The 16620-nt window shown below is 44.6% G+C and overlaps 1 protein-coding gene across 4 annotated transcripts in view; it reads right to left on the bottom strand.

Annotated features, from left to right (window-relative positions):
• The window catches only part of ROCK2 (Rho associated coiled-coil containing protein kinase 2), a 150826-nt gene that overhangs the window by 12907 nt on the left and 121299 nt on the right, over nt 1-16620 (bottom strand). For 2 of the 4 annotated variants that reach the window (XM_051827821.3, XM_051827822.3), the window contains exons 19-28: nt 16211-16395; nt 9156-9225; nt 7749-7852; nt 7407-7593; nt 5028-5121; nt 4481-4575; nt 2971-3150; nt 2633-2801; nt 1781-1954; nt 404-474 (exon numbers count right to left, since the gene is read on the bottom strand). In XM_051827821.3, the coding sequence (XP_051683781.3) occupies nt 404-474; nt 1781-1954; nt 2633-2801; nt 2971-3150; nt 4481-4575; nt 5028-5121; nt 7407-7593; nt 7749-7852; nt 9156-9225; nt 16211-16395 (1329 nt within the window). The remainder of the gene's footprint in view (nt 1-403; nt 475-1780; nt 1955-2632; nt 2802-2970; nt 3151-4480; nt 4576-5027; nt 5122-7406; nt 7594-7748; nt 7853-9155; nt 9226-16210; nt 16396-16620) is intronic. The other 2 variants (XM_089326806.1, XM_070069461.2) reach the window with 1 other exon arrangement.

Here is a 16620-nt window from a genome sequence, read left to right as displayed (position 1 = left end):
GTCAAAACTTTTTTGGATCGATTTAGCTTCAGGCTCCAAAAGAGCTGGTAACCTCAACAAAAATGCACATAGTAACATCAAAAATCACAGTAAGAGAGGAAAAGAAACGGATCTTCCATAATACAGCACTCACTTCCTACTGAAAGAGCAAAAACACCCAGGTCAGCAAGGTCATTTCCTTCACACTAATGCCTGTTTTATTATTAACAACGTGTGAAGAACAGAACATTTTTATAAAGACAAATAAAATCACATCATTCCCAATCAGACAGCTTAAGCAAGTTTTGTATGTCTAAAACTTGGTCATGTACATTCTACAAGTACAAAAGCGCAATGAAGTAAAATGGTTGGAATTAAACCACAAGCAGAAAAAAAACCCATCACATTCAGAAGTCCCAGTTACCTTCTTAACCCATCCAAACTTCTTAGTGTTATTGCGCACAGGTAATGAAAGCCATCCTTCTAATCTTGATTCTACAAAATAAGCATGACACGAAAGTCAACTTAACAACTCTCCCTAGGCAATGAGTTTTAGTATGGAAGTCACAAAAGCAATCAAATATGCTCTTCAAAATTAATCACTGCATATTATCTAGGGCACAGTAATAATAACAGAATCAGTCGAAGCAAGTCACACAACGCAAAACAAAATCCAGGTTATAGCATATTGGAAGTAGGTAATCTATAGTTTTCTAAAGTCAAATGTTCCATTGATTAAATTCATGCATTGGCAAAACTTAGGAGAAAAATTGCGAAACAAAAATGAACAAAAATCCAAACCAAACCAAAAAACCCAGCAGCTCTCTACTCTCATTGGCATGCCTACATCAGAATCATTGATTTTTCCTTTGGAAGAAGACCTAGCTATAAATCAATACACATCTTCAAGAAGAAAACATTTAAAATAAGCAATTACATGTCCAGAGAAAGAAAATGAGAATGGCTATAAATTGAAATAAAATATAAACTAAGTTTGGTTAAGGAGCAGCAATATAACCAACGGATTCTAAACTCTAAAATATCAAAATCAATAAAAAGCCTAGTTTAAAAAAGGGAAAAGCGAACCCTTGGAATCTGTCCTAATGGCATTTAATCAGCATTTCCTAATGCAATCAGTGAAATAGCATTTTAGGAGGCAATTGTAATAATAAAAGTAGCTATCAAATATTTACTATTGACTACATGCCAACTGTGCTAAATGTTTCACATAAATTCTCTTTAATCTTCAGCACAACCCCACAGAATAGGAATTATAACCCTAATTTCAACAAGGAAACCGAAATCTTCAAAGACCAATCTGGGATGCATTTTTGACATTACACGGAAAAACCAGAGAGTCTCTGGTTTCTGCATTTAAACTACCAGGAGGTCAAACTGCTTCACGCTGTTTTCAAAGGCCTGGCAAAATGTCAATGAAGTAAGTACTCACGGAAAACCTAAGCACATTTTCTGAAACAGTCTACAATTGCTTCTATACTGTCGCTCTCAATAGAAAACTTCAGAAAGACTTTCTTGGTTGGAAATGGATTAAAATATGCAGTGAGATCACATACTCTCCAGTGACATGATATACTGCTCCATTTCTTGCAATTTGGCAAAATAAATGATTTATCAACTGCATAGCAACACCATGTGAAAATATCTTTCATGCAGCAGTTTATTTTTAACTGAGTCTACAGCAACATGTTAGTGAATATTAGTCGTTGTTATAAGAAATTTTCAAAAGGACTCCAATCAAAGGCAGTGGGAAGAACTCCAGACAAGATTCTCAGGCTGTCACCTGGGCCATTACGTTCCGATGGAAGGGGTAAGTAAGACAAAGCGTCTTCTGAGTCAGAGTCAGAGTCAGAGACCATGTGAGACCTGGAGGGCTTAGAGGCCACATTGAGGGAAGTGGAGGAGCGCTGGTAGGTGAACGACATGGACTTCATAGTGTGGGACTGAGTGATGTGGACTAGACACCCAACATGAACGGAGGTGAGAATGCAGAAAGAAGAGACAACAGAATCATACAGCTGACAAAGACAGCCAGCCCTCCCACAGGTGACAGGTGCGCTCAGAGCAGGGCCAGCCCTCCCACAGGTGACAGGTGAGCTCAGAGCAGGGCCAGCCCTCCCACAGGTGACAGGTGCGCTCAGAGCAGGGCCAGCCCTCCCACAGGTGACAGGTGAGCTCAGAGCAGGGCCAGCCCTCCCAGAGGTGACAGGTGCGCTCAGAGCAGGGCCAGCCCTCCCACAGGTGACAGGTGAGCTCAGAGCAGGGCCAGCCCTCCCACAGGTGACAGGTGCGCTCAGAGCAGGGCCAGCCCTCCCAGAGGTGACAGGTGAGCTCAGAGCAGGGCCAGCCCTCCCACAGGTGACAGGTGAGCTCAGAGCAGGGCCAGCCCTCCCACAGGAGACAGGTGAGCTCAGAGCAGGGCCATTAGCTAATTTAAATATCTAAACGTGTTTTCTTTTGCATGTCTGTTTTATTATGAAAAATGTTGTCAAAAAATTGAGTAAATCTAAAATGTTATTGAATCCCACTCCTTAAAGAAACCTCGTTTTTACTCAGGAGCACAACCCGCCACAGGACGGCACACAGTCAGCTGACCAACAGTGAAGAAGAACGGAAGGGCTGACGGCCTGCGCACCTGGAAAGCCATCATCCGCCTCAGCGTCTCCGGGCCCGCTGCCGATGCTCGAACTGTCCAGACCAGTGTGCAAGGCCTGCAGCTGTGAGCGCAGCTGCTCGATGTCGCTGTCTTTACTGTCCAGGGTCATCTGCAGTTCAATCCGGATCTGGCTCTCTTCAGCTATTTGCTGTGAGAAATTCAGTTAAATTAACTTTGTGCAACGTGACATAATGCTGCTCTCAGCTCAGTCACACTTATTAAAGGAAACGTCCTACAGACAGTGACACACACACAAACATGGATAATCCCACCTCTGACAATGAACGTTTAATCTAGAGTCCAAAAAGTATCCTTACAGCCTGCATTTCATTCAGTTCTTTCTGATATTTGATCATCTGCTGGGTCAGTTTTTCACGTTCAGATTTAAGCTCCATGTGTAGCTTCCTATTCTCCTTCTCTTTTCTGCGCATATCAGTGTCACTACCACGTTTGACAGGTTCTTTTCGATTCATGATCTCAGCCAGCTTATTCACGGCCTTAAAAACACAAAAACAAGCACATAAATAAATTACATGTAAATATATAAATGACACATCAACAGTTTCTCAGTGACAAGCACTGATCATCGCCCTCCCGACATAACAAGGCACCGACGGAACCCTCTCTGTATTCTCTCTCTGTATTCTCTCTCTGTTTTCACTCTCTCTATTCGCTCTCTCATTGCTCGTCCTTCCCCATCTCTTTCTCCTCGCGCTTTCTGAGAACTGAACTCAAAATGGTTACGGACTTTAGGTGGTGACACTTTCTACCACTCTGAATCTTCAACCAGGAGACTTCTGTAGGCAGATCTTTCTTCCTTTATTCTGCTGGAAAAGAACTCTGCATTGGCACCTCATCAGAAAGAGGTGCTGGGCTAACATGGAGGAGAGTCTAGTCCCACAGGTGTTCGTGTTGCCCAGGCCGTCACGGGAGCAGGTGCCTTCGCAGACCACCGACCCTTCTCAGGGTACCTGCAAGCCATCATTTCCTAAAGCTCCTTCAAAGCAAAAGTAGGATTACAATAAAAGTAAAATTGGAGGGCCTGGCGTTGTGGCGTAGCAGGCAGAGCTGCCACCTGCAATGCTGGCATCCCGTACAGGTGTCTTTTTGATCCAGCTCCCTGCTAATGTACCTGGGAAAGCAGAAGGTGGTCTAACCCCTGCACCATGTGGGAGACCTAGCGCAAGCCCCTGGACCCTGGCTTCAGCCTGGCCCAGCCACAGTCATTGTGGCCATTTGGGGAGTGAACCTGCAGGTGGACCATCTGTCTCTCTCTCAGCTGCTTCTTCCCTCTGTGTAACTCTGCTTTCAAATAAATAAATAAATCTTTGTTTTTTAATGGAAATGAGTGAGAGTCTACATGGAAAATTGCAGAAAAACTTCAATGACTGTGAAGTAAACACGTTTGTGGAGGGGAAAGGAGAAGGCAGAGACACAGAGAAAGAAGAGAGACTGAGAATGGAGTTCCATGCACAGGCTCCCTCTCCAAATGCCTCCAACAGACAGAAGAAGTCCAGGTCTCCTGTGGGGGTGAGAGAGGCATAACAACTTGGGCCGTCACCTGCTGCCTCTCCGAAGGTGCACCAGCGGTGAGCTGGAACCGGGAGGGGTCAGAACTTGAACCAGGCATCTGAACCGAGAGTCCACACGGCAGCCCCGGCACAACACTAATCTAATCAGCCTTCTTCGGCCTGGGAACACTCAAATAACTGTTCACAAATAGTGTCACAGCGAGTGACTAAACTTCTGCTTCCAACGTGTACATCCAGAAGTCAAACGTTAGAGATACACAGAATGTACAAGCACATTCGGAGCCCGCTGACACACCTGAGTCTTGAGCGTTCTTTCTGTCAGCAGCTGCTTCTCAAACTGCGCTTTAATCGCCGCTGCGCTGATCTCCTCGTCCTTCAGCCGTGACAGCTCTGAAACGTGGAACAACGTTAATATTGAATCGCTAAGAACTACCAAATGTAATGAATACTGTGTCTATCAAGAATACATTTTAAGCCGGCGCCGTGGCTCAATAGGCTAATCCTCCACCTTGCGGCGCCGGCACACCGGGTTCTAGTCCCGGTTGGGGCGCCGGATTCTGTCCCGGTTGCCCCTCTTCCAGGCCAGCTCTCTGCTATGGCCAGGCAGTGCAGTGGAGGATGGCCCAGGTGCTTGGGCCCTGCACCCCATGGGAGACCAGGAAAAGCACCTGGCTCCTGGCTCCTGCCAGGATCAGCGCGGTGCGCCGGCTGCAGCGGCGGCCATTGGAGGGTGAACCAACGGCAAAAGGGAAGACCTTTCTCTCTGTCTCTCTCTCTCACTGTCCACTCTGCCTGTCAAAAAAAAAAAAAAGGAATACATTTTGCCCTTGGGTGATACATACGCTCTTGAGCATCTTTCAACTTGTTGTTTAATTCTTCCTTCTCACTCGCGAGATTGGCAACATCACCAGTTAGTGTTCTGTTGGTTTCTTCAAGCTAAGAAATGACAATGAGGGAAAAAATCATCCCATTTTATAAAATATGTTATAAAACAAAAATTCAAACTGAAAACATCCAAGAATTGCTGACTCTTATTTTTCTTAGTATATCCAACTTTACACCTGTTGCCCTTGTATTACTAAATTTTATCCTGATGTAAATTATGTTAACCAGTCTTCATTTGTACCTCAAGAAGTTACAAAACTGTCATTTCCTAAGTCCTTAGCAGTTTCATGAAATGAGAAAAACATTAATTAAATACAGAAATTACACACTCTGTATTCTCATCATATCATAGAGAAAAAAAGCAAATTAAAAAACCACAGTGTATCTTTCAGATCACTATTATAAAATGGAAACACAAGTTCACTAAGAAGCCGACATCCACTCGCCTTCCTTCCAGATCCCGTTCCTATTCTTCCCTCCGAAGGAAGTTTATTCTGAAGTACGCCCCGTGCTTCCTGCCCTTGACTGCGGACTTTCACTGCATGCACGTGAGCTAAGAGTGTCCTTTACTGAAGTCATGTCTATTCACGTTTCTGTAATTCTTGTCAGTGATCACATGAACTGCCAACATATCAAAATCTAACGAATTCAGTTTACCAGATACAGTAAGGAGTTCATTTTCTACCACTTCTAACAAATCTATTCATTTGAGTTTTCGCCTGTTACAAACATTTATGCTGCTATAACCATTGCACCTGAGTTTCTTGGGCATATTCCTCTTAATGACACGGATTTTCTTTGGACTGCATGACCTATTTCAAATTTACTGGAAGCTGCCACGTTATTCACACTACACTATGCCACAACACACGAAATCTAACCCACTTGTGGTAAACAGTGCCATTTCTTGGATTTCCCTTAGCTACTTGAAAGTGGCAGGTACTCACAATGAACTTCTGCCCATGTGATGGATATGACAAGGTGTCTCAAGGTTGTGTCTAGCCTTTTCCTGAAGAGCAATAAAGCAAGCATCTGCTTATGTAATCCTTTTTAACTTTTAGCCAACTTTTCATCTGAAAATCCTTTTTAACTTTTAGCCGACTTTTCATCTGAATTATTTTACTAAAACTTTGTCCTTTCCCATTGACTTGTACACTGCCACTTTTGTCATACCAAGTTCCTGTATGTGCATAAATCTATTTCTGGCTTCCCTACAGACATTTCCACAGAAAAGCATCAAATGTCCCTGATACAACACCAGATGTTTTAACAGCTGCAGCATTTCAATAATGGACAATTAATAGATTAAATCCAACTAACTGAATTTTTTTTTGGACAGGCAGAGTTAAGAGTTAGACAATGAGAGAGAGAGACAGAGAGAAAGGTCTTCCTTCCGTTGGTTCACTCCCCAATGGCCACTGCGCCGATCCGAAGCCAGGAGCCAGATGCTTCCTCCTGGTCTCCCATGCGGGTGCAGGGCCCAAGCACTTGGGTCATCCTCCACTGCCTTCCCGGGCCACAGCAGAGAGCTGGACTGGAAGAGGAGCAACGGGGACAGAATCTGGCGCCCCAACCAGGACTAGAACCTGGGGTGCTGGCGCCGCAGAAGGAGGATTAGCCAAGTGAGCTGCGGCGCCAGCCCAACTAACTGAAATTTTACTTCTCTTTGAAATTTGTTAGAATTTTATCAGCCTGCATATAACTGACTATCTTCATGGTAGTTTCAAGTCTCTTTTGAATTAAGTTCTGGCCGGTGCCGCGGCTCACTAGGTTAATCCTCCGCCTTGCGGCGCCGGCACACTGGGTTCTAATCCCTGTCGGGGTGCTGGATTCTGTCCCGGTTGCCCCTCTTCCAGGCCAGCTCTCTGCTGTGGCCAGGGAGGGCAGTGGAGGATGGCCCAAGTGCTTGGGCCCTGCACCCCATGGGAGAGCAGGAGAAGCACCTGGCTCCTGGCTTTGGATCAGCACGGTGCAGCGGCCACTGCAGCCATTGTGGGGTGAACCAATGGTAAAGGAAGACCTTTCTCCCTGTCTCTCTCACTGTCCACTCTGCCTGTCAAAAAATAAAAAATAAATTAAAAAAATGAAGTAAGTTCTGTTTAAAAAGGGTTTGTTTTTGGCATTCACGCTTTCGTTTCTGTCCTTTAACTCTGAATCACTAGTACGTGAAGTCATTCTTTGGTAAGCCTCTGCCAAACACCGAGATGGGAAACACCTTGCAGCCAGGACGGGGGGTACTTTCACTCGAATCAACGGCCCCATCTTGGTGCTGCTACAGGAGATTTGTAATGCAGAACTTTAATTATACAGCAGAACAGTAGCACAACCTCACTTACAGAGGCAATGGTGGCATCTTTCTCAGTGAGCTCCTGTTTATGTCTAGCCATCATCTCCTTGATCTCCAGCTCCTTCATGATCTTCTCCTTCTCTAAGTCGGAGTACTGCTCTTCAGCGATGGAGCGTGCCAGCTGCTCCGAATCTGCTTTGGTCAAGGTGATTTCCAGCTGGGCGGCCAAGGAGTCCCTGAGTTTGAGAGACGGCATTTTAGTGTGGACTGTTCACTGCGAAGTGGAAGGCTTTGTTGAGCCGACTTCACTGACTAACTTTGATGAGTACCAGGCTCTGCTCAGGAGCAGAGCACACACAAGTATCAGCAAACCAAAAGGGCTTGTCCTGACCTTTCGTCCTGCAGTTCTTGCTTCTTCTGCTGTAATTCTTTACAAAGTTTGGTCTTCTCTTCACATTCTTCTTTAAGTTCCTTGACTTGTGTTTTATAAAGGGTCTAAACAGCAAAATACAATAGGAATTTATACCACCATTCTTGGAAACACTATTTCTGTATTCAAAATCTCTCCAGACAGAAGGTGAACACATGCAAACATTTTCCTAATGTTGAAATGGTAACCAATGGAAATAAGCTTTCCTGGTTTCTAGTCATCAAATAATAAGCTAATAAAAGTTCACCTAATATTTAGAGCATGATCTTCAAATGGATAGCATACTGATTTTTTCAGGAAATGCTAGAAATTGGTAGGATGAATGAGGATGTAAGGGAAAACATTACTCATTTTGGGAAGAGTCACTGACTTAAATCAGTGCAACAGGTGACAATTTCTAACTCATATTTTAACACTGAGCCACAAACAAGTAAAAATTTTAAATGGCAATTTTGTTTCATGTGAAAATATATTCTTAAAAAGAAATATTTTTAGGGGCCGGCAGTGTGGCGTAATGGGCAAAGACACCACCTGCAGTGGTGGTATCTCATATGCTCACTGGGTTGAGTCCCGGCTGTTCCACTTTGCATCCAGCACTGCTATGGCCTGGAAAAGCAGCAGAAGATGGCCAAGTCCTTGACCCCTTCACCTGCATGGGAGACCCTGGCTCGTGGCTTCAGATCGGCACAGCTCTGGCCATTGCAGCCATTTGGAGAGTAAACCAGAGGATGGAAGACCTCTCTCTCTCTCTTTGCCTCTCCCTCTGTAACTCTGCCTTTCCAATAAATAAGTAAATCTTTATCAAAAAATATATATTTTTAGTCTACTTTATGGTATGATATAGGTTTAACATCTTTTTAAAGATTTATTTACTTGAAAGGCAGAGTTAGAGAGACAGAAAGAAAACTGATCTTCCATCTGCTGGTTCATTCCCCAAATGGCCACAACAGCCAGGGCCGGGCCAGGCCAAAGCCAGGAGCCCGGAACTCCACAAGGGAAGCAGGAGCTCCTTCTGCTGCTTCCCAGGTACATTAGCAAGGCCAGATGCTAAGTGGAGCAGCAGAGACTCGAACCAGCACTGATATGGGATGCCAGCATTACCAACCACAGTTTAGTCCACTGCGCCACAGCGTCTGCCCACAGTACGTTTAGAACTATTTTTCTAGTAGTGAGAAGAGATCTCTGTTAAACTGTGTCCTTTATTTCGCCCAGGTGCTCTTTTTACATGAGTGTAGGAAAAGACTTCCCATCTAAAACTCTGCCTGGGGTTTGCAGTAAGAATCTAAAGAAAATCATTCCCCTGGTTCTATACCAACAACTAAAAATTCCACAAACAGCAAATTTCAAATAAATGTGCCTGGAACTTACTGAGAAATACTGTTCTGCTTCCAGCTGATCCTGGAGCTCTTTCATTTGCCCATCTGCGTCCTGACGTTCTCTGTGGAGACATCGAACCAGTTTAAAGAGACTGCGAAGCTTTGAAATCGACAGCTCTGGAAGTGTAGTCTAGGGAACCCCTGACACAGAGAATCATGTTAAGTCATCTTCATAGTAGCACTAAGCTTCATTGCTCTTTACTTATTTATTTAAAGATTTTACTTATTGGGGCCAGCATTGTGGCATAGTGGTCAAAGCCACATGCAATGCTGGCATCTCCTATGAGTGCCAGTTTGAGATCCAGCTCCCTGCTGACACACCTGAGAAAGCAGCAGAGGATGGCCCAAGTACTTGGGCCCATACATTCATGTGAGAGATCTGGAAGAAGCTCCAGGCTCCCAGCTTCAGCCTGGCCCAGCCACAGCCATTGCGGCCATTTGGAGAGTGAGCCAATGGAGGGAAGATATCTCTATCTCTCCTTCTCTCTGTAACTCTGCCTTTCAAGTAAGTAAAATAAATCTTTTTTAAAAAGAGACTTTATTTATTTACTTGAAAGGCAGTTACAGATAGAGGGAGAGACAGAATAAAAGAGAGCGAGCTTCCAACCTTTGGTTCACCCCTAAATGGCCACGATAGCCACAGCTGGACCAAAGCCAGGTGTCTGAACTCCTATCTGGGTGTCCCACATGGCTGTAGAGACCCAAGCACTTGGGCCAGCTTCTGCTGCTCTCCCAGGCCATTAGCAGGGAACCAGATCAGAAGCAGAGCAGCTGGGACTTTAACTGGTGCCTACATGGGAGGCCGGCACTGCAGGCATTGGCCCCGACTCACTGCTTTATTAAACTCTCCTTCCCTCCCTAGTTCCTGTGGACTTCTATACTACATGACACACGACAGTGTCATCACTCCACAGCTAAGAAATGTGTTTGTGTTTCCTATGTTTCAAATTTTGTAATTTCTATCGTAATGAATAGCACTAGATAAGTCACATAACCAAAAACTACTTAAAATTTTAAGAGTACAAATAGGTTCTGAGACCAAATAGCATACTAAACCAACAATGTGTTTATATGTTTGAATTCATAAAGAGGAAATATGTTGTTTCCTCTATTTAAAAAATATGGTTATGAGAATTTTATAATGGGAAAATATTTAAATACGTGGGTATTTAAAAAGTATATAGCAAGAAATGCTCCCAGCAAATGATGTAATCCCACTATCTTCAATCTACATATTCTCAGAACTCATATTCTCATCTGCATTTCATACAACTTGATCACTTTGTTTACTCACTGGTATTTAAACCTCATGGTCAAAGGGAAGTAATGACTCGATGTCGTTTGTCCGTGTTATTTCTGATTTTATTAGAGTATATTACTGAGAATGTGTGATTCTTATTTCTGTTGGAGCCAAAATTTCAAGATGAAAATAATAAATATATATGAAAGATCAAGTCTTAAAGTTGTCCCCACCAACATCAGCTAAGGCAACTGCATCAAACCAAGACATTATTTTAATTATCAAGATCTTTTGAAAACCTGATATTCACTTATATGAGGGCACTTCTAAAATGTTCATGGAAGGCACATAAGCAGAAGTTGGGTCCAAAGTGGAGCAGCCAGGACTCAAGCTGGCACTCAGATACGGGATGCCAGCGTCACAACTGAGGGTGTGACATGGTGCCACAATACCGGCCTCAAAAATACATATTAGGAAAAAAACCACGAATGTATCCTTTTTTTTATTTGACAGAGTTAAACAATGAGAGAGAGAGACAGAGGTCTTCCTTCCGTTGGTTCACCCCCTAAACAGCCGCTACAGCCAGAGCTACGCCGATCTGAAGCCAGAAGCCAGGTGCTTCCTCCTGGTCTCCCACACGGGTGCAGGGCCCAAGCACTTGGGCCATCCTCCACTGCACTCCCGGGCCACAGCAGAGAGCTGGACCGGAAGAGGCGCAACCGGGACTAGAACCTGGCGCCCATATGGGATGCTGGCGCCACAGGCAGAGGATTAGCCAAGTGAGCCATGGTGCACGTCCCTGAATATATCTCAAAAACAAATTTTTGCATTAAAATGAACTTTTAATTGTTTCTCCACCAACCTTTTAAAGTGTCCTTATATGAAATTTTAAAAATCTAACACTAGGTATTTATTAAAAGTATTTTTCTAGGTTACTTATGCTAACAAATAAAACAAATGCCATGTGGACAGCTGTCAATACTGCATTATTTAGGGAATAACGACAAGAAGCAAGTCAGTACATGTTCAGCACAGCTTCATTCTTTTTTGACTCTGCAGATGTGGAGCCCACGGACACAAAGGGCTGACTGTGTTTCAGAGAGCAGCTATGGAGCAAGCAAGCGCTGGTTACAATTCAGCAGCACAGAACAGCTTGAAGGAGCTGTAACGACAACAGCAGTCTCGCCCGCTCCTCTCCATGCCCTCCCAATTCTACTTCCTCAGGAGAAGCCCCTTTGTCATCGCTGGGTTACTGCTGCACCTCAGGTATTTCTTGCCATAGAGTGTAGACGTAATTTACCATTCCCTACTGTGACTGAGAATCGGCTCTCCTGCCATCTCCAGCCTCTCCCCAGCGCCCAGCACAGCTGTGTCACTGTGTGAGCAGCACAACCAGATGTTCATTTCCTGTGGCCTCAACCCGAAGCACTGCCTTCCTGGTCAGTTAGATGAGCCCGTTCTCTGTTTCTCAGATTCCAGAAGAACATGTACAGATGCTCCCCCATTGTCCTTTCAATCAACTTTTCTCCTTCAACTGTTCCTCTCTAGCATTCCGTTAATGATTCCCTCCCCTTGATTGGTAGCTCTCTCTGGGATTTGTCCCGGTCAGGTGCTAGGACTCCAAGGACAGTCTCATTGTGTCGTACCTACATCTTCCACATCAGTCCCCTGTGATCTACATTTTGTAAAATTGCTTTGATTTTTTTCTTCAACTTTTTCTAATAAATTTATACTGGGAGTACTTTGTATTCTTTAAGAGCTCTTTCTCTTATGCTGGCTGTCCCTTTTACATTGTTTCTGGTTGTCAACAATGCTAATTAATACCAGCGGGGTTTTAAACCTGCCTTTTTTTTTTTTTTTTAAAGATTTATTTTAGTTATTTGAAAGTCAGAGTCAGAGTCAGAGAGAGAGAGGGAGGCGGAGACAGAGAGAAACCTTGCATCCGCTGGTTCACTTCCCAAAGGCTGCAATGGCTGGGGCTGGGCTGTGGAGCAGCCGGGGGCAGGACTAGCACCCGTAAGGGATGCTGGTGCTTCAGGCAGAGGCTTTAAACTGGTGGGGTCTGGTGCTATGGAACAGTGGGTCAGGCCCACAGCCCGCAGACCAGCATTCCATATGCGTAACAGTTCAAGTCTCGGCTGCTCCACTTCCAATCCAGCTTCCTGCTAATGCGCCTGGCAAAACAGTGGAGGATGACCCAAGTTCTTGGGCCCCTGCACCCATGTGGGAGACCTGGAATAAGCTCTTGGCTCCTGGCTTCAGCCTGGCCCAGCCCCAGCTGTTGCAGCCATTTGGCATGGAAGACGCCTCCCTCTGAAATTTTGCCTTTCAAATAAATAATCTTAAAAAAATTCATACTAGGTTTTTGTTTTACAGAAATTATTTATGTATATATGTAGGTAGGCAGGTAGGTCAGAGGCAGAGAGTGAGAACAGAGAGGGAATGCTCCCATCTACTGGTTCACTCCTCAAATGTCTGCAAACAGCCAGGCTGAGCCAGACCAAAGCTCAGGGCCAAGAACTCAATCAATCCAGGCCCCCAAGTGGGTGGCAGGAACTCAACTAGTTGCATCACTGATGCTTCCCAGGGTGTGCACTGGGAGGAAGCTGGAATCAGGAGCTGGAGCCAGGAGTTGAACCCACGTATTCTCAAGTAGCAGACAGCATCCCAGCTGGCCAGGATCTTACTAGTCCAATGCTTCCTTCAGAACTTCTAGAAGTTCTCTTCTACTGCTTGACATGTTTTCTCTGGGGGCATTTTTCCTTTTTCCTTAATACAATCTTCCTCTTTCATATTACAGGCCTTTCTCAAACGCTTAGTGGAACCTGGTTATTTATTTACAAAGGAACCAAGAAAAAACTGAATGCCTATGCATGTGGGGCACTTTTTTAGCCGCAAGCTTCAATTCTGGAGTTAGGAAGCCAGCAGTGAGCTGCGAGACCCCTCAATGCCACCCTGGAGCAGGCCTTTCTCTGGGCTGCTGACCCTCACTAACTGGCTAATTTCTTTGGAGGGGAGCGCTCCAGTGGGAACCCTGGTGGTGGGAGGTGCCTGGACACAGGCATTTCCGCAAGGAGAGGTAGCAGAGGGTGATTGTCAGGCTATTCCACTTACAGGTGCATCTTATTCCAGTTCTTCAGATTATTCTCTTTGAAAATTAAAATGTTTTTTTCTTCATCTATATCCCACTGCATACACACTCCTTGCTTCCTCTGTTCTACTTCATTAGTCACAAGACACACATCTACTTGCTGTTATCTGCTTTGCTGAAAAACCTGCTTGACCTCCAACCTGTTTGCACTCTTGTAGTAGGCTTATATATTTAAAAAAAAAAAAACATTATTTACTGGAGTTTTACTGCAATCTTAGAAGCAAGAGGGGATGCAAATGTTGGCCGTTACAAAAGGAAGCCTAGGGATGGGTGTTCGGCCTTTCGGTTAACTGCCCACATCTCTCATGGGAGTGCCTGGGTTCGACACACAGCTCCAGCTCTTGACTCCAGCTTCCTGTGAATGCAGACCCTGGGAGGCAGTGGTGAGAGTTCAAGGAGCTGGGTGGGTCCCTACCACCCCAATGGGAGTCCTGGACTGAGCTCCTGGCTCCTGGGTTTGATCTGACCCAGCCCCGGGCAGCTGTTGTGGGCATTCAGGGAGTGAACCAGTTCATAGTTCATACACTCTCTCCAATAAATAAAATTTTTAAAACAAATAAATAAGAGGAAGTCTACATAGCACTGCATATGTAAATTTCAATTGCTTATATCTCTTGTACCCTAATTATTTATACACCTGTGTTATCTCCTCACAGAAGAACTTCTGATAAAATAATTATAAGTTTCTCAAGGGTGGGAAATGCATTGAGTGATCTTTGTATCTCCCAGAGCCACTATTACAAAGACTCAGACATGACAGGAATGCATTCATTCATACAGCATTCATTAAGGATGTGTAAGATATTAATCGGACTAGTGAGAAGAAAATATAACAATGATTTTTGCCATTCAGTAAACTTGTAATGTATTAAGAGGTTAACGGTAAGCATGGGTTTCTTTAAGAAACAACTGAGCCATGTGGACTTATAAAGAAAATAAGAGGCAAACATATGACATACTATAAATTAAACATAAACAAATGCTATTAGAACAGGGAAGGAAACACAATCAGACTGACTGACTGGCTCTTGCATTCCTATAGAATAGATGCTAGGATAGATATCAGAGAGAGCAGTCCGTCACGTAGTGCCAAGAGCATGTTCTTGAGAGCCGAGGGTCCACGTGGAGGCTCTCAACCAAAGAGAGGCCCAGGGAGTCCCACCTCAGGACTCAGTGCTTTCGGAGCCTGGTATCCAGTAGTCAATAAAGATCTCTCCAAATAAATGAGGCTACACGACATACCTCTAGGCTAGCAGTGGCCAGTTTTTCTGTTAAATGGAAAAGGCCAGGCTAAAATGAAAATAAAGCTAATATACAGGAAAACAGGAGCAAAGAAAAGAACATCTGAATACTGATCCAATATCTAGTTCTAATTTTAAAATAGGAAATCTCATGAAGTTTAAGAGTCTAGGCTTACCTGGCAATAAATAAATTGCCAAAAAGAACAAAGGCTACTTGAGTATCTGACCACCCTTCTCCAGCCAGTGTCAGTCTTACTGACCTGTCACAGGCGCGTGAAGGCAGGCAATCAGCACCGATGGCAGCAGCAACACCAACAGCGATGGTGGTGACTGTCCCTACCTACTCACTGTGTGCTCCAGCCTTTAAATCCATCATTATCACAGCAGATACCTAACAAGCAAACTGCTACTGCCCCCTTTTACAGAAGTGATAAAGGGCTCAGACAGGTCAAACATTTTGGCCAGTGCTGATTAGCTAGTTAGAAGCGGAACTGACATTCACTCTGCAGTCTGTCTGGCTCCAACGCCTACGTCTTTTCCACCTTGCCTCTCATTGAATGACTGGGATCCAGTGTAAACTTTTGGTCATGATGGGAAGGAATAATGTACTACTAAAAGAAAGAATGGGGGGCTGGTGCTGTGGCGTAGCAGGTAAAGCCGCCGCCTACAGTGCTGGCATCCCATAGGGACACAAGTTCAAGCCCGGCTGCTCCACTTCCCGTCCAGCTCTCTGCTATGACCTGGGTAGCAGAAGATGGCCCAAATGCTTGGGCCCCTGCTCCCACATGGGAGACTCAGAAACAGCTCCTGGTTCCTGGCTTCGGATCAGCACAGCTCTGGCTGTTGCTGCTATCTAAGGAGTGAACCAGTAGATGGAAGAGCCCCCCCAACACACTCTCTCTGCCTCTGCGTAACTCTACCTTTCAAATAAATAAATAAATACATGTTTTTTTTATTATGTTTTTTTTTAAAAGAAAGGGACAAATTTTAATATTGATTTAATATTATTATTGAATTTTTTTGTTTCCATTATGTATGCGAATACGTTTTCTTATTTTCTGAGTATTACAGTATATCCTATGAAATGATTAAAATTTACTTGATGTTTGCTTAATCTTCAAACAACCCAAGTCCAAGAAACTAAAGAAACAAGCCAGCCCCCGGAGAGCGAGCGGGGCGGGGGGGGGGGGGGGGGGGGCCGGGGTGACTGCCGAACTGCACCAGCAAGGAGGCAAAGCCCCAGGCGTTGTTGTGATGCAGCTCCCACACCTGCCCTGTCATCACATCACAGCTAGGTGGCAGCAGTCAAATGCTGGCAGGGAGACAAACTGGTCAAGAGAGTAAAACAGCCAGAAGAAAACCCCCGGGGGCCCAGGAGCCACTCACGTGAGCCGACCTGCCTGGAGCGCACTTACTTGCGGAGCTCCGCGTTCTGCTTCTCCAGGCTCACTCTCACCTCCGTGAGGTGGCTGTTCTCCTGCCGCAGCTGCTTCTCCGACACCCTCAGGCTGCTCACCTGCTGCGTCTGCATCTTCAGGTCGTTCTGGGTGAGGCAGCGCTTCTGGGTCTCCTGCTCTATTTTTAATGTCAGGTTTCTAACCTAAAAAATACATTCAATACTTGGGACTTACGTAAATCATTGTGATTTTTCTTATTAGTGAATCTGGTAGCAAGGATGGTGCCATAAGACAGACACTTGTCTCAGGAGGCAGTTAAATTCAGTTCATACTGAAATATGTATTATTTTTCTAGGAATGTTATATTTTTAAAATAAAATATGATCTTTAAGGTAAAATAACTTTAGAAACTATTAAGTTATGAGTCA

The sequence above is a fragment of the Oryctolagus cuniculus genome, chromosome 2 (assembly GCF_051225735.1).
Source record: "Oryctolagus cuniculus isolate XC-2025 breed Fujian yellow rabbit chromosome 2, ASM5122573v1, whole genome shotgun sequence".
In the NCBI taxonomy this organism is placed as follows: domain Eukaryota; kingdom Metazoa; phylum Chordata; class Mammalia; order Lagomorpha; family Leporidae; genus Oryctolagus; species Oryctolagus cuniculus.
This window is presented reverse-complemented; position numbering and strand designations above follow the sequence as displayed.